Genomic DNA, 22,495 nt, shown 5'->3' with positions numbered 1-22,495 from the left:
TAGCGTCTTCCAGGCAGCGAACCTCAGATTCCTCAGCTGTCTTTCTGAGACATTCCTGAAGGCATGTCTTTCTCAGCTGTTTCCTTGCAGGCTGGCCATGGAGAGGGTATTGCCATCAGACCGAGAACACATGCTTGGAGTGAAGTATAGAGTGAAAGTTGCTTTCCTAAGTCCTGATCCAGGCAGTTCTCTCCCCCGGAAGCTTGCCTGCTAAAGCGGCTTCCTCTGAGGCAGGCCCTGGAGGCTCCTGGCTAACCCAGGCTGCTGCTGCCCCCAGCCCTTGCCCAGCTCCCGTGTCCTCTCTGCTTGCATTCCCTCTGCATCTCCTGTGGTCCACTTGGCCACGAAGGCCCTTCTCTTCTTGGCCAGAGTGGCTCCTCTGCTGCCCTGCTGATTGGCCACTACTTTGCTCATAGGTGGGCGGCTCTTTGGCAGCGGGAGGTGCTCGAGCCTGTCGGGGCTGCCAGGTGCGGCCCCTGTGGTGCATAGAATGGTGGAGGCCATGTCCCAGCTGCAGGAGGAGAAAGCCCGGCTACAGGAGGAGCTGGCGGCCCTACGGGAGAGGCTGGCCCTCCAAGACAGTGACCAGCCAATCACATCCACCCAGCTGCAGAAACAGGTACCTGGGGAGGATGGGCTGGGCTGAGGTCACTGTCCAGAGTGAAGCAGGTAGAAGGACTTCACCTGCGGCACCTGGAACCCACAAGGCCACCAGCATGACAGACAGGTGGGGTCTCTTCTCCTGGCTCAGAAATGCATGAGAGGGCAAGGTGGTAAGAATCAGAGGGCTGATCTCGCATCCTGGTTATCCTTATGTCCTTATGTCCCATTCCTCATGGCTACCAGGGGCCAAGACCTCGCTTTCCAGAAGTGATGGGCTGTATGTGTACGTTTGAGTGGAGCAGGAAGGCACAGGGCTGTTTCCTGCACTGAGTCATCCCCCTCTCCCTTGGTACCCTGGACTGGACAGTTCAAGTGGACAGACCTACTGCACAGATCACCCCACAGAAAACTGGAGAGGAGAGGCTGATGCCAGGGCATTGGGACAAGGGTGCTTTCAAATTTCCGGAAGCCAGGGCAGGCTGAAGGTTTATGTTGGTAAGCGGTCTCTCTCCTTCATTGGCTGGCCAGGAGGACTTTTGGACACTGAGCCACATGCCCTGAGGGGCTGACCACTGGCCCTCCTCTGCTGCTCCCATCTTCTTTGCCAGCTCCTGTGGGCCCTGAGGCCCCTTTCCTGGGGTCTGGCTCACTGCACCATTGTCAGTGTCTGTCTCATGCCTGCCTCTGACTTCCCCTGACTTGCCTAAGGTCCCGTCTTCCATATCATCCCCGCATTGGCTCCTGCCCTGAGTTCAGGGCTCAGGGCACCCTGTTGAAAGCCTGCCTTCGGGTAGTACCAAACTCTTTCTCTGTGATTGCCCAGCACATAGACCTTCTGCCTGAAGGAACATCACTGAATGCTCCGCCTTGTTCTTAGTTCCAGGGGCAGCAGATTGTTTTTATGCACATGTTAAATGTAGCACCTTTCTCAGTTTATGAGTGTGTCCTCCTCTTAAGAACTGTCTGTCTTGAGCCCAGACCCTTGCTGAGTTATGTAGGCAGGCTTGGGGCATGCCCAGTGCCCTGTGGCTCCCTCTTATACGTCGGCCCCACTGTTTGCTGGTCTGGACTGGTCTGCCCCACCAACAGGGGCTCCTGAAGGCAGGGTGTGACACACCGGCTTCATATCACCATTGCCTCCTATGGGGCCCACCTTCTTTCCTCCTTCCTATGTTTGCTGTGGTGCCTGGTATGTAATGGGAACCAAGCTGACCCCTAGGGATGCCCAGGTGGCTGGGTGCACCCTGGCCTGTGGAGGCTGCAGTCTAGGGCATGACAGACATTTGTTACAAGCTACCATGTAAAGTTGGAAGAGTAAGAAGGGCTCTGTAGGTGGGCGTGGACTCAGGGCCTGAGGGCTGATACCGGGACCTTTGACAGGGAGGTCAGGACCTGTCAGGGACAGCCTCCCCAAGAGAGTGGCGTGGAGTTGCAGTCTGGCACAGAGCAGAGGAAGCACCTTTTGAAATGCGGGAATGGTCAATGCAAAGGGTCTGAGACAGGAGGAGCAGCATGAGCATAAGGGCAGCACCAAGGCCTGGCACGAGGTATGGCCCTGTGTGCCCAGACCAGGACCCATCCCACAGGACACAGGCTGGCCCATGGCGAGAGCTCATCAGCAGCCCCTCCTTCCCTGACCTTCCCCAGTTTAGACTGTCCAGGCACTTCATTTTTGAAAAAAGTTTTTTTTAAAAGAGCTTTACTGATATGTAATTCACATACCATAAAATTCACCCCTTCAAGGCGTATAGTTTAATCGTTTTAAATATATCAGGATCGAGACACCCCCATCACCACCACCTAATCTCAGAACACTTTCATCACTAAAACAGCCTCTTCCCTCCCCTTCCCCACAGCCCCAGGCAACCACCAATCTGCTTCCTGTTTATATGGATTTGCCTTTTCTGAGCATTTCATATAAATGAAATCATAACTATGTGGCCTTGTGTGACTTGAAACAGAATTTTTTAAAAACATTTTTTCCTTTAATTAGCAAAATCTACCTACTTTTTAGAGGGGAAGTTGAAGGTGCAGTTTCAAGACTTCAGAATGGTTCCTGGTCTTTGCTCACCTTTTACCCTTAAACTTTCTGACTGCCGGCTCTTCCCTGAAAATTTCTCAGGAGGAGCCCCTGAAAGCTCCAGGTCCCTGAGCTACTCTGCAGAGGGTCCCACTCTATGAAGCTGCGGCCAAGCACGTGGGCCTGCAGCCAGGTCCAGATTCTGACTTTGGTATCACTCATCAGCTGTGTGACCGTGGGCTAGTTAATTACCACTCTGCACCTCCGTTTCCTCATCTGTAAAATGGACGTGATCCAGTACCTGATGAGATGATTGTTACTGATGTTACTGTCCGCCGCCACCACCACTGTTACTGGGAAGAGTTTTGGATTTGGGATCACGTGGGCAGGATTCCAGTCTTGGCTGTGCCGCTTGCTAACTGTGCAGCTATAGGAAGTCACTTCTTTGAGCCTTCATGTGCCAGTCTCTAAACTGGGGCTTTTAAATGTTCCTTCATGGTTACTGGGCAGATCAATTGTGAGACTGGACAGAAAAGTGGATGGTAAACTGTAAAGTGCAGTGCCTAGTGAGGTGGCTCTTTCTGCACGCTCTGCAGCCTCACCACGGCTCAACACAGATTAGCCTTCCTGATATTCTAAATGTCGCTTCTCTAAGAAAAGCCCATCGTGGGGTACACACCACCTTATTCTCATGGTACCTTAGTCCCAACCTTGTCCCGATTCACTTTCTGAACGTGACTGCTTTCCCATGCGGCACTTCCTGAAAGGCAGTGTGGCCTAGTGTTAAGACTGAGGGCTCTGCGGGTGACACTCAGACCGTAGATCCAACTGCTGGGAACCTGGGCTTGTAGGGGCTGCAGAAGTCCTTTCCGGCCTCCCCATTAAGAAGTGTCAGATGGAGATGTTTGTGTTTCCCAGGAGCTCACTGTCCTTGGGGGAGCTCTCAGGCCAAAGGTCTTCAGTCCTTGGCACCCTGCTGACCCAGGTTACAGAGGCCACTGCTCTTGGTCCGCTGACTGAGGGAGGTTGTGGCTAGCCCCGATGACCCTCCCTGGTATTGGGAGTCCTGGGGCCCTGGTGCTCCCCTCTCCGTTTGTATGTCCATGGAGCAGTGGCCTCCATGCTCCCAATGCTCTTGTCAGTGTTACACATGCCCAGACTGCATGCACCCCTACTGCCCGTGCACCTCAAGACAGAACCTTAAAAAAACTGTGCTCAGAGGCCACAGACTGGCAGATTAGATCTGGCCCTCAAATATGTCCTGTTTAGCCTGTTTTTTTCCATTTTTTTTAACCATTTAAAAAATTATGTTAGAATACACATAACATAAAATTCACCATCTTAACCATTCTTAAGGGTACAGTTTAGTGGTATTAAGTACATTCACACACATTGTTGTGTAACCCTCATCACATTCCATCTCTAGAAATCTTCATCTTGCAAACTGACACTCTGCCCCCATTAAACACTAACCCCCATTTCCCCCTCCCCCAACCCCTGGCAACCACCATTCTGCCCTGTCTTTATGAGTTTAGCTATTCTAAGTTATTTCATATAAATGGAATCACAGTGTTTGTCTTTTTGTGGCTGGCTTATTTCACTTAGCATAATGCCCTCCGGGTTCACCCATGTTGCCGCAAATGGCAGGATTTCCTTCTTTTTTAAGGTGGAATAATAGTCCATCATATGATTATACCATATGATGTATGACGGACCCATTCATCCATCAGTGGGCACTTCGGTTGCTTCCACTTTTTGGCTGTTGCATATAATGCTGCTATGAACATGGGTGTACAAATATCTCTTTGAGACTGACCTTCCAATTCCTTTGGGTGTATACCCATAAGAATTGCTGGACCATATGGTAATTCTATTTTAAATCTTTTGAAGAATCTAGGACACTGTTTTCCATAGCAGGTACACCATTTTACTCACCATCAGCATACAAAGGTTCCAGTTTCTCTACATCCTTGCTAATACTTGTTATTTTCTGATTTTGTTTTTAAATAATGGCCATCCTAATAGGTATGAAGTGATGTCTGATTGTGGTTTTGATTTGCATGTCCCTAATGCTTAGTGATATTGAGCATCTTTTCATTTGGTTATTGGCTACTTGTATATTTTCTTCAGAGAAATGTGTATTCAAGCCCTTTGCCCATATTTATTTGGGTTTTGTTGTTGAGTTATAAGAGTTATTTCTACACTTTGAATATTAACCCCTTGTCACATATATGATTTGCAGACAGTTTCTCCCATTCCATGGGTTGCCTCTCACCCTGTTGATAGTGTCTTTTGATGCACAGAAGTTTTCATGTTGATGAAGACCAACCTATCTGTTTTTTGTTATCTTGGCTTTTGGTGTCACGTCTAGGAAATCATTGTCAAGTCCAGTGTCGGGAAACTTTTCCCGTAAGTTTTCTTCCAAGAGTTTTATAGTTTTAACTTTTACATTTACATAGGTCTCTGATCTATTTTGAATTAATTTTTTATTGTTGCTTATAATGTAAGTTAAAGGTCTTCAACTTCATTCTTTGGCTTGTGGATATCCATTTCCCAGCACCATTTGTTGAAAAGACTGTCCTTTCCTCATTGAACGGTCTTGGTACCCTTGTCAAAAATGAACTGGGCTCTATAGTCGATTCCATTGGTCTTTATGCCAGCACCACTCTTTTCATTACTATGACACTTCCAACTTTGTTCTTCTTTTTCAGTATTATTTTGGGTATTTGGGGTCCTTCAAGATTTCAAATGAATTTTTGGATGGATATTTCTGTTTCTGCAAAAAATGTCATTGGGATCTTCATAGGGACAGCACTGAATCCTTCGATCTCTTTGGGTAATATTGACATCTTAACAATATTAAGTCTCCAATCCGTGAATGCAAGATGTCATCCCATTTTTCAGTGTCTTTTTAAATTTCGTCTAGCAATGTTTTATAGTTTTCAATGTACAAGTCTTTTGCCTCCTTGGTTAAGTTTATTCCCAAGTATTTTTCTTTCTGATGCTATTGTAAATAGCATTGTTCTCTTTATTTCCTTTTTGGGTTGTTCATTGTTAGTATATAGAAACACCACTGAGTTTTATGTGTTGATTTTGTATCCTGCAACTTTGCTGAATTTATTTATTAGTTCTAATTGACCTGCTTCGTTCATGATCAAATGTGTTACCAACATTTAAGTCTTAGTTAAGTTCACATAGGAATCTGGATATCCTCTTTATATTCCAATAAAATACTGGAAGATATGGCATCTCTGGGCAGACATTCCCACGTGGCACCCCCTGCCTAGGGCCTGGTAGCATCTCCTGCCTTTGGTGGAAGTGAGCTTTGCTCAGTGTGCCCCTGCCTCCACCCTCCTCCTCTCCATGCCCTGCCTGACAGCCTCACTCACAAACCTGGCTTCACCTGGTCCCTCCTGCATTCAGCATTCTTTCTATATATATCTACGAAGCACCTACTATGTGCCAGGGACTTTTCTAGGCTTCAGAGAACAGCACCTACACAACAGGCAAATATCCCTGCATCCATGGGCTTTCATTCTAATAACAGAACTTAATTATGGGCTGGGCCCTATCCCAATTACTTTCCGTATGTTATCTCATTTCATCTCAATCGTCAAGACATCCTCCATGACACAGCCTCTTATACAGATGAGAACACTGCAAGGCATGGTGAAGTTGACACTTGCCTAAGGTTATCCAAGGTTATCTGGCAGGTAAGGTGACATCTGTATTAGAAATCTGGGAAGTCCATCCTGAGAGTCCATGTTCTCAATGGTCCCTCTGTAGTGGAGGGACTCAAATGTGAAAACTTGGCAATGGAGGCAGGGCCTGGTGGACCAGACAGGCCTGGTCAGTGGTCGTGTAGCCAGGAGGCGGGGGTCCTGGGATGGGGAGTGTGTTGGAAACAGGCTGTCCCTCTCGCCTCTGGGCCATGTTTCCTAGAGATTCCTTTGGGATCCCAGGCCCTCTTGCCTTCCCAGTTCAACACCACCTTAGTCTCACCATGGGGAGAGCCTTCTTTTCCTCAGAAGACAGCTGATGATGGTGGGCCAGACTTGATGGGAGGTAGGGAAGTAATCAGCAGGTTGTTTTTGTTGATAAGAGCAGTGAGAAAACAGACTGGTATAGGGCAGCCCCACCTTCTGCTGAGGCTCCTTCTTCTGAGACATATAAATGTGGGTTTGTGTCAGGTCTGTAGACAGGCCCCAGCTCTCTGCTCCCGCCGAGGCCCCTCTGCACCAGGTTTGTGACTCAGTTTCTCTGGCTGATGAGGAGCCTGGGCCTGCTCCCTTGCTCAGTCCTGGAACTGCCATGGTGCTGTCAGGACATCACTGTGCCAGGGGACCCATCATTCACAGCAGCCTTTGGCCTGGCTCTTCGTACTCGGGAGTGTGCCTGCCACCCCTCTGCTGTTACTTTATATCGCTGAGTGCCTACTGTGTGCTGGTCACCTGCAGCAGGGCGGGGGCTTGTGAGAAGCATGAGGAGCGAGGAGGCCTTTGCACACACACACGCAAGCACTCTTGCTGGCTCAGAGCTGGGGTGGGAGCACGAAGTGGGCGCCCACAGGACTCCGCTCTGGAAGGCCCTGTTCTCCGGTCTCACATCCTTACCTCCTCCTCACTGCCCACTTTCACTGCTTTGAGCCCGTCCCCAGCGCCTGGTTCTCTGGTTGCCTCCACCTGTCTCAGTCTCCTTGCCCATGTTTCCACTGAATCTGAGAGGCTCTCCGGCTCTCCCGTCAAGTCCAGGAGAAAACTGGTGCCTTCCCCCCACACCCTCCCCAGGTAGACCCCTCTGGGTAGAGGGCAAGGGTCCCACTCCTGGGCAGCACACATTCTTACCTCCCAGCCCCAAATGCAGCTGGCCTGCCAGGGCGCAGTCACTGCGTGCCACGGAGTGGTTTGCACCTGGCTGACCACCCTGCCGTGTTGGTGGGCTGTATCCCACTGCTGCCAGGGACAAGCTAGGAAATGACTGAGAGATCATGACAAAAGGTGTCTTTTCTAGCCTCATTGTCAACTTCCCAGTTCCATGCCCTCCAGCCTGCCCCATTTTGCTGGCACCTTCTCTTGGGGTGCCCCTCAGATTCCAGAGTCCAGGAGCACCCAGAATTCCAATTGTAATGTAAGAAGGGAACAGGAGCCTGGGATGAAGAAAGATGGCAGGCAGGCAGCAGGCAGCAGGCAGCAGGCAGGCATCTTGACCCTCAAGTAAACACTGGAAAGCCCTACTTTCACTGCATCTGCATCTGAGTGCCAGTGGTGCTGCGAACAGGCGAGGCCAGAGGAAGCAGCCTGTCCAGGACTCTGGCTCAGTGCAAGTGGGTCCTCCTGGAATGATTCCTGAGAGAGGGAACGGGGACCCCAACCTTTCCAAAGAGGTAGATCCACCTACTTAAGGGCAGGAAGAGGTCAAGAGGACTACATATTCTTTGAGACTTAAATATTCCTGAAAAGTATAAAGAATTTGTCAAGTTCTACAGTCCAGAGACCTCTGCTTCTCTGTGTTGCACACAATTTTGTGTTCAGATTTTTCTTTTACTTTATATAAAGAGGAGCCTCTCCCCATGTCATTTAAAACAGTGGAGAAACATAACAGTAACAGCCACACAACACTCTGTGTGTGCACATGCCATGATCACCTCATCGTCCCCAAATGCTGGGTGTTCAGCTTATTTCCAATGTCATGACTAAGGGAAGAAAGGCTGCCTATACAACCTGCTCTCACTGCCCTCCAGGGAAGATGGACCTGAACCCTCCTCATGCCAGGCTCTTCGCAGAAGTCGGGGACGTGGTTTGCACCCGGCTGACCCCTCTTGGTCCCTGGCCCACTTCCTCCCCCAGCCTGCTCAGAGGAGCAGAGGCCAGCCTGTTGCGCTTCAGCCACCTTCTCCAGCCCTAGGAGACAGTGAGCTCTGAGCCCCTGCTGACCGCAGTTCCTGGTGGCATCTCAGCCATATAAAGTGGGGGGTTTTTATACACACACCCAGAAAAATCCCAATGTCTGGTCCCTTCGACTCTTCAAAGGTCAGAAGTCTGCAGAGAGCAGATTGTGGCTGCCCCCTTCAGGGGGCCCGCGGGCATCCAGGCCTGCATTGTCCCTCACCTGCCTTACCCGGCTGGCTGCTGTGGACAGTGGACTGTGTCACTTGTGTAGTCCTAAGACTTTCATGCTTAGTGGCCTGCTTGTGTGAACTGCACCTCCTCGGCCTCCGCAGAGTGAGTCTGACTCTCACTTTGCCTTTTCCAAGGTGAGGGGTGGTCACCACAGAATGTTCTGCAAGAAAAACCCCAAACATGCTCTGATGAGTTCTGGCATCAAAGTCTTTGTCTGCATTTGGGCTATTTCCCGAGGAGAGGCTCCTGGACGTGGGCTGGCGCGGAGGCAGGGTCTGGGCCCTGGGGAGGGCAGCCAGCTAGAGGACAGCTCCAGGGAAGGGTTGTCGCCCTGGGATCTGCACTCCTGGCGCTGGCGTCATGGCGGCTCCCCACCCCCGGCTCCGGCTGAGCCAGGTCACCTTGGCCTCCCAGTGGGTGTGCACCCCTTCTCTTCCTAACAGCCTCCGCCTGCCACCGCTCTCCAGGAAGGCAGGCCAGGAGCTGGGACGCATGCAGGTCCCAGACCTGTCCTCATAGGCAGACTCGCTCACAGTGGGAATTCTGGGAGCTGGCAAGGACAGACCCAGGTTTTATAGTGTCTGGAGTTTATACAGTTTGGGAGCCCTTTTAAGAAAAAAGAATATGAAATTACAAATACCAGAGTAGGCACAGGCCTTGGCAGGGGCCTGTGCCAAGCAGAGTCAGCCTCCTGAGCCTCCAGGCGAGCTGCCCCTGGCATGGGATCAGGGTGGGGCAGGGGTCACCTCTGCTGCGCTCGCTGCCCAGCCTTCCCTGAGAGCCAGGCTGGCTGGGCCCTGTGGCAGGAGAGGGTGCCGAAGACTCCCAGGACCGGGCCCGTGTCTCTTACCTGGAGCCCAGGTGTGGCCTGATGCTTGAACACAGGGAGGGCTGGAGCCAAGGGGTCAGGCAACAGGCCTGGGTGTTGGCGGGAGGTGAGGAACAGGCTCTCGGTGACCCCGGCTTTGTGCTGACAGGTGGAAAACCTGAAGGAGAAGCTCATTAGCCAGGCCCAGGAAGCAAGCCGTCTTCGATCAGAGCTGGTGAGGCTCAACAGTGCCACCCTAAGCGGGGGGTGGACGGGGCTGCTTCAGACAAGGGGTGTGAGCCCATCTCTCCTGAGCCCTCGCACCGGCTCAAGTGAGGGCTGCAGCCTGGCCCAGCAGACCAGTCTGCAGAGATGCCCTCAAATACTTAACACCACTCACTAGGCCTTCCGAGGTCGTGTGACCCCTAAGGGGAGGGAGGTTCCTTCTCTTTTGCTGACATAGAGTAGAAGTGTGAACTCTGTGTATAAATATGACTTTCTTGTTACTTTCACACTGAGGAAAATAGAATGAAAGGGGTGGGGGTGGTCCAGGAGCACGTCCCGCTTCACCTTCCTCTGGGCTTTCTCTCTGTGTTTAACAGTGTCTCTCTCGAGCTCCTTTTCCCCTCTCTCCCTCACTCGCCTATCATATTCTTTTTTCCTCTTTCTCCCACCTCCTTTCTCTATCCTGCCCTTGCTCTCTCTCTCACTCCCCCCCTCCTTCCTGCCCCCCACCCTGATGTGCCCTTGCCACATGCCCCCCCTGGGCCCTGGGTTTCTGCAGGGGGGCACCGACTTGGAGAAGCACTGGGACCTGCTGATGGTGGAGAATGAGCGGCTGAGGCAGGAGATGCGGCGCTGCGAGGCTGAGCTGCAGGAGCTGCGCACCAAGCCAGCTGCCCCCTGTGCGGGCTGTGAGCACAGCCAGGTGAGCGGCTGGCCGTGGCCACCGTGCTGTTGGAGGGCGCAGGGCCTAACAGTGACCCCTGCCCGCTGTCTGTCTGCTTCACACTTGCCCCTGCCCCCTCCCAACCTCTGTCTGCAGGAGAGCGCCCAGCTCCGGGACAAGCTGTCACAGCTGCAGCTGGAGGTGGTGGAGAACAAAGGCATGCTGTCAGAGCTGAACCTGGAGGTGCAACAGAAGACCGACCGGCTGGCCGAGGTGGAGCTGCGCCTCAAGGACTGCCTGGCCGAGAAGGCGCAGGAGGAGGAGCGGCTCAGCCGGCGCCTGCGGGACAGCCACGAGACCATCGCCAGCCTGCGGGCCCAGTCGCCGCCCGTGAAGGTGAGCTCAGGCTCGGCGGCTGTGTGCAGTGCCCGTGTGAACCTGGACTGTGGACTGTGCCTCGCCTCTCTCTGCCCCTGGTGCCCAGGGCAAGGCCGGACCAATGGCGGGCTGGTCCTGGTGAATAAGTGGGTGTGAGTGGTTGAAGGACTCATCCAGGGCTGCACTGTCTTGTCCCTGCCCCTTCTTGCTGTCCAGGGCCGGGCATATAGGAGGCATCCACCCAATGCATGGGTGCGATACAGCGCTTGATTCTGCCCTCATCTTTACCCTTCCTGTATTTCTGTGCTCAGGCCAGGGCCACAGCCTGGCTCATGGTGGGCTTATTAAGATGAAAAGCTTCTGGGAGGCCCCTGCAGAATTCTGCAAAGCCGGGACCTCCTGCTCCCCTAGTTTTTTTTGAGGGGAGCTCTTGGTGGGATGTCCCTGAGGGTCCCCTGCTCAGACCAGCCACGTCTCAGGTCCCCAGGAGTGAGGTCAAGTCTCTCACGCACCACCATGCACCCATTGCTCTCTCGCCTTGCAGTATGTCATCAAGACCGTGGAGGTGGAGTCGTCTAAGACCAAGCAGGCCCTCAGTGACTCCCAGGCCCGGAACCAGCACCTGCAGGAGCAGGTGGCCATGCAGAGGCAGGTGCTGAAGGAGATGGAGCAACAGCTGCAGAGCTCGCACCAGCTGACTGCGAGGCTCAGGGCACAGGTGCTCAGGGTACACAGGGTGCAAGGGGCTGTTGGGGGAGACCTACACACCAAGCCAGAAAGCCTTCCGTACAGTGCAGCAGTGAGCCCTCAGGGCTCCTACAGACCCGGGTCCCTGTCCCTCCCCTCCCCACTGGCCATGTGACCAAGAGCAAGTTGTGTCTAAGTCTGTTTCCTAGTCTGTAAAATGATCTGAGCACAGAGCACACCTCACAGCAGTGTGCAGGGGCACAATCACAGAGGCTCCTCGTGCAGAGCCAAGTATACACACTCTTGGAAGGGTGCTCTAGTCAGTGTCATGACAAAAGCCCTTCCCTGCTCTCCCAGGCCTGTGGCTTATGCACCTGTTACATGCTGGGACCCAGGTTGATGCTGGGGCTAATGCAGGAAATAGCTGCATGGCTCTCACAGCCCTGTTGGAGAGAGAGGGCCATCCTACCCTTCTCCTGAGTGTGTTTATGTTCACTCACGTGTGTGCATGGAGTGAGGGCTTCTTTCTGGCATCCACCGCACTCCTTCCTGAGCCCCTCGTCTTATGCTCCTGGCCCTGGTCACCAGATCGCCATGTACGAGGCAGAGCTGGAACGGGCACACGGGCAGATGCTGGAGGAGATGCAGTCCCTGGAGGAGGACAAGAACCGGGCCATCGAGGAGGCCTTTGCCAGAGCCCAGGTGGAGATGAAGGCTGTGCATGAGAACCTGGCAGGTGAGCAGGCTGGCCGGGCCCCGGCGTGCCCCCTGACCTCAGACCCCCGCCCTGTCTGCCTTACACCCAGTGTGTCCCCACAGGCGTCCGGACCAACCTGCTGACGCTGCAGCCAGCACTACGGACCCTCACCAACGACTACAACGGGCTCAAGCGGCAGGTGCGCGGCTTCCCCCTGTTGCTGCAGGAGGCCCTCCGGGGCGTCAAGGCCGAGGTGAGTGCAGCCAGCCGGTGCTGGGCAGGGTTGGGAGAGGCCCTGGGTTCCCGGGCAGAGGCAGCATCCTCCAGCGCTCTCCTCAAAAGTGCAGACAAAGCCCCCCAGACAGGAGCTCCCCTCTGCCAACACACACTGCCTCCCTCAGATCCTGGGTGAAAAGCAGACTCTTCAAAGGCATGTATTTGGGTATTGTCACTTTATGACTCTTTAAACCAAACACGTTACATCTCATGTAAGATGTATACCTTATACCTGGAACATGCTAACGTCTGTTAGGTTAGATTTTTTTCAAGCTGTACTTGTCAGTATGAGAATAGCCAACGTCTCTTAAGTACCTCCTACATGCTAAGCCTTTTATAGCCATGGGCTCCTTGGATCTGTACATTTCTGCAGGGTAGAAAGAATGATATGTTTTGATCATAGAAATGAGTTCTTCTACTTTAAAAAATTATGTCAATAATACATGGACATGGTAGAAAGTTCAAACCTGGCAGAAGGGCGTCAGATGAAAAGGAAAGGCCTCTCTCTGCCACCCACCATGCTCCCAAAGGCGGTTTGTCTGCCTGCACTCTGCCAGGGCACTTCAAGGGGGATGAAGCCTGTGAACACGGAGGTATATGTATAGGCACTTTCCTTTTACCAGCAAAGGGTGACGCCTGCCTGTGTGGTCCCATCTTGCTGCTTTCTGCTCTGAATGTGACTTGAAGGTCTTTTCCTACCAGGTCCTACAGACCCACGAATTAGACGATATCATCACCATTTTACAGATGTGAAACTGAGGCTCAAAGGCATTGAGCTGGTAGCCTCAGGTCTCCCCACTTACACAGGGGTAGAGCTGGACCTTGGGTCCCTCTGAGTCATGTTGGAGTCCGGGGCTAGTGCTGTGGAGTGAGGGTGGAGTCCTGGCTTTTTGCTTTTTTGCCAGGCAACTTTTGAGTTACTCTCTGGGGCTGTTTCTTCCTCTGTGAAATGGGCCTGGGAGCAATACCTCCCCGGAGGGGTTTTGGGAAAATCTGATGTATGACAGTGATGGAAGTAGTCAGGCTGGGGTGTTGGGGAGGCACTGAGCAGCTGTCGGGGGGCAAGTGGTCGGGTAAGCAAGGCCTGTGGGGCCAGGCCCTGACAGCACGTTCCCCACCAGATCGGCCAGGCCATCGAGGAGGTGAACAGCAACAACCAGGAGCTGCTGCGCAAGTACCGCCGGGAGCTGCAGCTGCGCAAGAAGTGCCACAACGAGCTCGTGCGGCTGAAAGGTGGACAGGGGGGATCCTGGCCTAGGGGGTCCCCTGCTCGGGCTTGGCAGAGATCCTGCCCTTCCCCCCAGCACCACTCCTTGGAGCTGTGCACTGTCAGTAGGGGGCTACTGTTATCCCCTCTTTGTAGATAAGGACATGGAGGCACGAGATGTCAGGGACTTGCTCCAAACTGCATGGCTGCTAAATGGCCTACTTTGGATCTGTCTAGCTCTTAAGCTTGTGGCCCAGTGGCCCTGGCAGGCTACCCTCAGAGCCCAGGTGGCTGCAGGGTGGGGGACTAAATCACTGGGTGGTAGCTGGACCCCTGGTTCTAACCTAGGCCTGGTCAAGCTTGAGACTACCTGTTCACTGAACAGAGGTCTAGGGAGCCCCTGCTCTGTGCCAGGCCCTGCTCCAGACACTGAAATGCATACATTGAGAAATGGCTGTGGGCCCTACAGATGCTGTCCCTGCCCTCACTGTGCTCACTGCAGCTGGGAGAGCACACAGTGATCACTGGACACCCAGAGACCCCCAATACTGCCTGTTACCAGGGCTGCAGAGGAATCCCTTGGTGTCTGACAGTCAGGAGGGTTGGGGGTAGGGGGCTTCCTGGAGGAGGTGAAGCTAGAGCTGAGACATGGACTGTGGGTTGGAGTGGACCATTTACTAGCCACTAGAAGGACGAAGGTAGGGCCATGCTGGCTGTAGTGGGTTTTTTTTCTCTTTGCTCCAGGAGCACTGGGATTCCATCAAAGGGCTTGAAGCAAAGGGATGGTGCAATCAGAGGTTGCACCCCCAAACACCCCTGGGGCAACCCTGTTGCCTGTACCCATTCAGTGTGCCACCAGTCTTCACCTGCTGTCTGGTCCTGTTTGCTCATCTGATTCCCAGGTCCTGTCCTGGCCTTCCTGGTGCTCTTTCAGAATGATAGAACAAGTCCCTTGGCTTACTGGGACCTAAGCCTCTCATTGCATAGATGAGGAAACTGAAGTCCAGAGATATAAAGAGTGTCTTTTTTTGTATCCAACCTGGACTGGGTGCAGAGCCTGAGCCCCACAATTGACCTTTCTTCCCTGTCTCCAATGTGACGCTCTTGTGCTCAACTGGGTTTACTCAGGAAGAGTGTACTAGCTGGATTCATACTATAGTGTGAATGACTGATAACAGCTTTGTAGGCCACCTTGTGCTGGAGACCCTCACTTAAAAGGCAGGGGGCTCCTGAGCCACTAGTATGCTCAGGCACCAATGGACACTAGTATGGACACAGTCTGGTCTTGACCCAGTGTGTACCCTTCCACACACAATCCAGGGAATATCCGGGTGATCGCTCGGGTCCGGCCAGTCACCAGAGAGGACAGAGAAGGACCTGAGGCAACTAATGCTGTGACCTTCGATCCCGATGATGATTCCATCATTCACCTGCTACATAAAGGAAAGCCTGTGTCCTTTGAGCTGGACAAGGTCTTCTCCCCGAGGGCCTCACAGCTGGACGTGAGTATGGCAGTCTGGGGAAAGGAAGAGAGAGCAGGGGACAGGTGGAGACAGAGACTCACGAGTGGGAGATGGTGGGGTACGTGGACAGAAAGGGAAGGCTCCAGAGGGTAAGGAGGAGAGAAAAGGATGGGAGGCCAAGAGTGAGGGCCTTAGATGCCTCTGGTGGGAAAGAGAAATCTATACACAGCCTATGATACCCATGTGGCCCCTCCCACCCCAGAGCCCCTTCCACACACAACCGCTGTGGTCCCTGACAGCCCTGCCCACCCTGGACCACTGAGGTGGGCTCCCCCAGCCAGGAGCACCTCCTGGGTCCATCCCATGGGGCTTCTAGGATTTCCCCCTGCTGCCCAACCCCCACCCCCTCACCCGCTCCATCCCCTGCCCCCAGCCTGTGAGAGCTGCTTATTCTCAGCATCCACTGTGTTCTGGAATTGACAAACTGGTTAGTGGGGGCAGGCCAGCAAGATGGGAAGGTTGAAGGGATGGGGATGGGCCATCTTGCCAGCCCCCTCTTGCCTGCACCTCCTGCCCGCATGCCCGGCTTTACCTTTGTCCTCATCCTGTCTGCTAGCAGGCAGACCGGCCGTGAGGGGTGCCAGGCATGCCCTGGCCTCTGCCTTCATTTTGCTGAACACTCCTTTAGAGTGAGAGAAGCTGGGGGCTGCGGGGCTCCAGAGCACCAGGACTGGGCAGCTCCTTCCTCACTGGGTAGCAGTGAGTGCTGTCCTGTCTTCGCTTCAGTCTTGGCAGCCAGATTACCCGCTGATATCTAAGTGACTTATTGGTCATGAGTTCCTCCACTGGGAGCAGGTTCTCTGCAGTAAGGTGTGCTGTGTTATTGCTGAAGGGGAGAGCGCTCAGGGGGAGGTGGCTGGATTTGGAGCTGGTGGTGGGCCCTGGTCGCAGGGGCTCCAACAGCCCCGCTTCTCCATCCCATGTCCCCTCCCAAGGTGTTCCAGGAAGTGCAGGCCCTGATCACCTCCTGCATCGATGGTTTCAATGTCTGCATCTTTGCCTATGGCCAGACGGGCGCCGGCAAGACCTACACGATGGAGGTGGGTACCTGCTTCAGGGAGTGAGGACTACCCCTTGCTGCTGCTGCTGTCCTGGGGTATTTTAAGGTACAGGAGTAGAGCCCACAGGTTAGCCCAGAGGCACCGGGCCTGAAGAAAAGGTGACCTTGCTCAAGTGTATGTGTGATGGTCCAGTGTATATCGGGGAGAGCAGGCATGCTGATGACAGCAGAGGGATCCCCACCTGAAGTCCCAGGGTAGACCACTGCGATGTCTTTCAGAACCGGCTTTCATTTTACCCACACACATTTGTTGGGCTCCTGGGGAACCAGAGCGAATGATGGTGGATCTTGGTGGGTGGGTCTTGGCTCCTGGGTGCCTAGCAGGGCTTCATTTCCCTGCCTGTGGCCATGCCCTCTCCGTGGGAAGGGGTGGCATTGAGAGAGAGGGAAGAGTCTCCACTGCATATCAAATAGAAAGCTGGGCCCTTGGGGGTGTCTTTGGTTGTTAATTAGCACTTCCCTGCTCCTGACAGGGTGCCGTGGGGTTCTGTGGGTATGGAGAGAGGGCAGGCAACTCTGTGTCCAGACAGGCTGGGAGGGCTGGACAGCCCCTGATGGTACCCTTCCCAGTCTAGACCTGCTGTTTCCTCAGTTCTGGAATTGAGAAACTGGTTAGGGGGGGCAGGCCAGCAAGATGGGAAGGTTGAAGGGATGGGGATGGGCTCCCAGCTCTGTCCTGGGGTGCCTAAGAGTTGGGGTGAACCTCAGGAGCATCTCTCCTCCAACAATACCTGCTTAGGCCTGTGTGCGTCAGGCTGTGACCACAGAATGCCTGCTTCTGGGGGGCCACCCCACCAGGGGGAGACAGCAGTGCTCGCAGTGTCCAGTCAGGTGCCAGGGAGAATTAAGCCAGGTATGAGGAGCCAGCGGTGAGGGAGGGAGCGGGCGTTCAGGGGAAAAGGAAGCTGCCCTCTTCACCACCTCCCTGAGGAGGCGACAGTGGAACAGACACCTGAAGATGACAGGGCAGTCGTGGGATGTGGGGAGGAGCACTCTAGGCGGAGGAAACAGCAGGGCCGAGGCCGCGAGGCCAGAGGATGCTAGGGTACAAGGCCCGGCAAGGAGGCCCGAGAGGCACAAGTGGAAGGGGGGATGGTGCCATCCTAGGGTAGGTGATGGCCCAGGTGAGGACTTCAGATTTCCTTCTAGAAAGGCCCGCTAACCCATCCTGCCCCAAGGCACTTGCCAGCTCTGCCTGTGCCTCCCTTCCACCACCCACAGAACCTAGCTCAGGACCTCCCTGCCATTGAGCCCCCTCTAGGCAGTGCAGGGAAACATACATTCCTGGTGCCCCCACCCAGGTAGCCCACCAGACCAGGTATGCATCTGGTGCTCAGCTGCCCCTGTGTGCTGGCTCATACCAGGCACTCTGCCTTGAGTCATAGGGCAGTCCTGGCAGGGCAGTGCCACTCTAAAAGTGGGGAAACCGAGGCCCAAGGGGCTGAAGTTGTTTGCAGCTGGTAAAAGGTGTCTAGGGGACAAACTAGCATCCACGTGAACGCTTTGGGCAGGAAAGCTGGCGTGTGAAGGGCAGCCGGAGGGGATGGGGCCGGATACCAGGTGAGCATCGGCTTGGTCCACCCCTTGTTGCGGAGAGGCTCGGCTCACTGGGGCCTTGCTTCCTCCCCCAGGGGACCCCTGAGAACCCAGGCATCAACCAGCGGGCCCTGCAGCTGCTCTTCTCCGAGGTGCAGGAGAAGGCATCTGACTGGAAGTACACCATCACAGTCAGTGCAGCTGAGATCTACAATGAGGTCCTCAGGTGGGAGCCTGGCCCGGGGCACAGGCCTCCTGGGCGGCTGGGCCTCAGGGCTTGGTGGAGCCGTGTGTGATGGGAGGTGGCCTCTCCCTAAAGGAGGAAGTCAGGGGCTGTAGCTACTCCCACATCAGTGCATGAGGGCAGCAGCCTCTCTCTGAGGCCCCCGGGACTCCCAGGCCCCAGTGCCCCTTTTTCCCTTGAGATAGCCTCACCCTACCTACATGCCACACCAGGTGGTGACAGATGAGGGGCAGGAGTAGTGCCGCCACAGCTCGTCTGGGGAGCACTTAGTCTCTGCTCTTCAGTGGACCGAGGGGAGGGGCTGGAGGAGAGAGGGGCCTGGTGATGGTCAAGGAAGGCTTCCTGCAGGTGTGATGGGTTGGGGGGCACACTTCAACGGGGAGACAGTGTGCAGTGCAAGTAGGGGTGGAAGTAGGGAGAGGGAGTGACTGTCCTGCCTGCCCCTACAGGGACCTGCTGGGGCAGGAGCCCCAAGAGAAGCTGGAGATCCGGCTGTGCCCAGATGGCAGTGGGCAGTTGTATGTGCCCGGACTGACTGAGTTCCAGGTGCAGGGCGTGGACGACATCAACAAGGTGGGGGCTGGGGGCAGGGGGCAGGGAAATGCTAGCTCTGGGGGAAAAGGGGCCAGGTCCCCCTGCCTTTTCAGCCTGTTCCCTCTTCCATAAAATGCAGAGGGTGACACCCCCCCACAGGGGTTCTGAGGACCCCACTCCAAACACAGTGCCTCTCCCTTCCCTGCACCCCACCAGGTGTTTGAGTTCAGCCACACCAACCGCACGACAGAGTTCACCAACCTGAACGAGCACAGCTCCCGCTCACACGCCCTGCTCATTGTGACAGTGCGCGGTGTGGACTGCAGCACAGGCCTCCGCACCGCGGGTGAGTGAGGGCGACAGGCAGCCTGGCCCAGGGACCCCCAGCACTCAGCCCCAAGGGGCGGCCCTGACCTGCCAGCACCCACCCCTGCAGGTAAGCTGAACCTCGTGGACTTGGCTGGCTCAGAGCGAGTGGGCAAGTCGGGGGCTGAGGGCAGCCGCCTGCGGGAGGCACAGCACATCAACAAGTCCCTGTCAGCCCTGGGAGACGTCATTGCTGCCCTGCGATCCCGTCAGGGCCATGTGCCCTTCCGCAACTCCAAGCTCACCTACCTACTGCAGGATTCGCTCAGTGGGGACAGCAAGACCCTCATGGTGGTGCAGGTGAGGGCCGCGGTGGGCCAGGCAGGGGACCCTTGGTGTGTAGGGGCTTGGTCAGCACCAAGACCGGGGACCCCTGCCACTGTGGCCCAGATACCCCAGGCTGGTCGGGGAAGGGACCCTTGTCCTGAGCAGCTCCAGTCTGGCCCTGCAGCAGACCTGGCTACGGCCGCCCTGTGTGCCCCCCAGGTGCCTCCATTTGCCACCTCGGGTGCCCTCTGGCTGCCCTCACTCCCTGTCTGCTCCAGGAAAACTAGAGCCCATTGGCTGTGAGGTCCCCTGGTGAGCATGTGACTCCTTCAGTGCCATAGGGGAGGCCGGCTGGCTTGGGTGGGGAGTGAGCGCTCATGTCCCCCAGGTGTCCCCCGTGGAGAAGAACACCAGTGAGACGCTCTACTCCCTCAAGTTTGCTGAGAGGGTCCGCTCTGTGGAGCTGGGCCCCGGGTCCCGCAGGGCAGAGCTCGGGTCCTGGTCTAGCCAGGAGCATCTGGAGGTATGGGGACTGCCACAGGCCTGTCTGGGGCCAGCGCTGGGTTAGACTTCTGGGTCTTGGACAGGAAGGAGGGTCTGGAGTGGTGGGGGAGGGACAGATGCCAGAAGGGGGTGGAGGCAGAACTTGAACCCAAACCCAATAGCCTCTTTAAGCCAAATATTTCTTCCTGGCCTCAGAGGTATCTGTGGGGGCCATCAGCTGGTTGGGCGGTGGGCAGGTTGCCGGCTGGCACACAGGTGCTCAGCAGTAGCTAGTCTACTTCTTTACATGTATTACCTCAGTTAATTCTTGCAGTAGCTGAGGTGCCGTTTTGCAGGTGAGGAAACAGTTTCAGGAGGCATGGGAGGGGAACAGAGGGAGCGCGGTGGAGTGGGGCAGCCAGGGCCAGTGCGGCCCAGCCCATCTGCTCACTCCCACCCACAGTGGGAGCCGGTGTGCCAGACACTGCAGCCTGCAGCACGAGCACATTCAGCCCCTGGCTCTGGGACCGCTAGCCGCCCGGGCTCCATCCGGAGGAAGCTGCAGCCCTCGGGTGAGCCTTTAGGGAGCAGCCAAGGGTGGGTGGGTGAGCCTCCCCCACGGGTTCATAGCTACTGGGCTGCACTTACCTGGATGGGCTTTTCCTTTTTTCCCATTTTTAAAGTTTATAAAACTCATCCAGAACCTGTTTCATAACCTTCCGTGGCCCTGGGAAATAGGGCAGACAGCGCTGGGTCCACTTCACACATGGAAAATTGAAGGCCCCTTTGACAGGGTAGTTAGTGTAAGGAGAGGCTCAGCTCTCCTGGCTAGCAGGGCTGCTGCCGGGGGGCCCAAGATGGGGCTCTCTGAAGAGGGCTTGCCCTCTGAAGCAGGACTGGCACACCCCCGTCCGGGGCCTTGGCTCCCATTGCAGGGAAGGGCAGGGCTCCCTGCATGTGCCGGGAGAGGACTGAGCCAGCCATAGGACTGGAATCCAGGGCTCCAGACCCCCAGCTTGGCCCCACATTCAAAAGGGCCTGGCAAGTGCTGAGTCCACAGGTATAGGGGCATCAGGGTCCTGGGGGTTCCTGGCCCGAGACAGGCTCACCAATGAGACGTCTGTCCCTTTGATTACAGCCTGACGGCTGGGGCTGCAGTCTCCAGGTGAGTGTGGGACCAGAGGCCCAGAGCTGCCACCCACCTGCCTGCCTGGCTGCCTGGGTTGCAGGGCTGTGCCGGGAAGCTGGCTGCTCAGGGCTGAGTCTGTCCTGCCTGCTGTCTGTGTGCTTCTGCCTGGCCCCTTCCTGCTCTCCCAGATGGAGGCTGACAGAACCCTCTCCCACCTCCTGCAGGCAAGTCGAGGCCGGTGCCTGTATGACGGACACATCCACCCTGCCAGACCAGAGCTGGGCCCTGAAGCCTCGCTGGCCTGCGTCTGCTGCAGTGCCAGGAGCCTGGACCCAAGGCCAGAGTGGAGGTTCCTCTTCTGCCCCATCTCTCCTGAGAGGAGAAACATGTTCAGAAGGAAATGGTGTCTCTCAGCTGTGGCTCTGGATGCAAATGCATGGGCTTGAAGGGCAGAGACGGCCCATTTCACCTGGCAGGCCCCAGCCATCAGTGGGCCCTCTGGGGAGGGGTGCAGTCCATGGGAGAGTGGGCCTCTTCCCTGGACTGACCCAATCCTCTCCAGCCCACGGGGCCCCTCTGCAGTCTGGGGGACTGAGGAGCCTCCTGAAGGCACAGGAACCGTGGGAACTGGGCGGTTGGTGGGCACCCTGGGGCAACCCTGCCCCCTCTCCAAACCCCCAGCCCCCACTGGCATGTACATAGTGTTCCTAGGTGTACATAGGTATTTATGACTGGCAGGGGGCCAGTGGGTGGGGATTGTGCTGCTCCCCCTCATCTGCCTGGCACCAGGCTCTCTCCTTGCTCACTGGCCTCTTGACACTTTCCTCCCTCTGAAATCCTATTTAAGAACTTTTGGAAGCTTAGCCATTTTTACTTATTAAAATAAAAACCTTTTACACAAGTGTAGTCTGAAAGACCTGTCTTGGTCTTGTGAGCCCCTGGTCAGATCTTGGGGGTGAGCATGTGCTGTCGGCTCTCAGTGCTGGCCGGTCACCCACAGCCCTCCCGACCTGCCCTCCAAGCAGGATCACATTCTGAATGTCCATGACTGGGAGGGCCGGTGACACCCCACCCCACCCGGGTCACCCTTATCATGATTGACTGCCCCATACAACAGTGCTATCCCCTCCACCGTCCAGATGGGAAACAAGGCCCGTCAAAGGCCTGGAAGCCAAGGCCAGGGTGGCCCTCTCTGCCCTGGCCTTGCCCCCTCTTAAGTGAACTTGCTGCAGGTGAGTTCCATCCTCCTAGTGCCTACAGGACCCATCTGCCCACCCCCCAACCAGCAGTGCCCCCACCATGGGGTTGTGTTGGCCTGCACCTGGTCCCAGTCTTGGGGGAACGTACATGGGGGCTCATGGGGCCCTCTCGCCAACTGGAGCTGAACCAGCCGGCACAGGGGACTCCTACAGGGAGTGAACACTGTTCAGAGCCCTCATCAGGGGATGGGGCAGCTGCCCTTCCAATTCTGTCCCTGGGGGCCTGCCAGGGGACTGGAGAGGGTGGTGGCCATACCTACAAGGCTGGGGCCCTGGCACCCTGTAGTGTACAGCTGTTGGCTGGTCTTAGAGGCATCCAGATGACAGCTGGGAGTGTGGCTGAGATAGAGGTGATGGGCTCGTGGCGCCCACCCCTCTCCTGTTTCTCCTAGCCAGTGAAAGGACTTGCT

At 55.5% G+C, this 22,495-nt stretch overlaps 1 protein-coding gene across 9 annotated transcripts in view; it reads left to right on the top strand.

The window, feature by feature from the left end:
- Positions 1-21,727, top strand: part of KIFC3 (kinesin family member C3) — a 57,287-nt gene extending 35,560 nt beyond the window's left edge. For 5 of the 9 annotated variants that reach the window (XM_073226328.1, XM_037025330.2, XM_017675646.3 and 2 more), the window contains 17 exons: positions 417-619; positions 9,720-9,785; positions 10,335-10,478; positions 10,596-10,835; positions 11,362-11,535; positions 12,093-12,240; positions 12,324-12,454; positions 13,599-13,710; positions 15,005-15,186; positions 16,143-16,247; positions 17,899-18,029; positions 18,497-18,620; positions 18,798-18,927; positions 19,018-19,247; positions 19,603-19,737; positions 20,161-20,269; positions 21,051-21,727. In XM_073226328.1, the coding sequence (XP_073082429.1) occupies positions 417-619; positions 9,720-9,785; positions 10,335-10,478; positions 10,596-10,835; positions 11,362-11,535; positions 12,093-12,240; positions 12,324-12,454; positions 13,599-13,710; positions 15,005-15,186; positions 16,143-16,247; positions 17,899-18,029; positions 18,497-18,620; positions 18,798-18,927; positions 19,018-19,247; positions 19,603-19,737; positions 20,161-20,269; positions 21,051-21,076 (2,390 nt within the window). In that variant the 3' untranslated portion in view covers positions 21,077-21,727. Of the gene's footprint in view, positions 1-416; positions 620-9,719; positions 9,786-10,334; positions 10,479-10,595; positions 10,836-11,361; positions 11,536-12,092; positions 12,241-12,323; positions 12,455-13,598; positions 13,711-15,004; positions 15,187-16,142; positions 16,248-17,898; positions 18,030-18,496; positions 18,621-18,797; positions 18,928-19,017; positions 19,248-19,602; positions 19,738-20,160; positions 20,270-20,835; positions 20,863-21,050 lie in introns of all 9 variants that reach the window. The other 4 variants (XM_037025331.2, XM_073226330.1, XM_037025329.2 and 1 more) reach the window with 3 other exon arrangements.
- Positions 21,728-22,495: the final 768 nt, after the last annotated feature.

This window comes from Manis javanica, chromosome 17 (genome assembly GCF_040802235.1).
Source record: "Manis javanica isolate MJ-LG chromosome 17, MJ_LKY, whole genome shotgun sequence".
NCBI lineage: Eukaryota > Metazoa > Chordata > Mammalia > Pholidota > Manidae > Manis > Manis javanica.
Note: the sequence above shows the minus strand (reverse complement) of the source record. Positions and strands in the feature narration are given on the sequence as shown.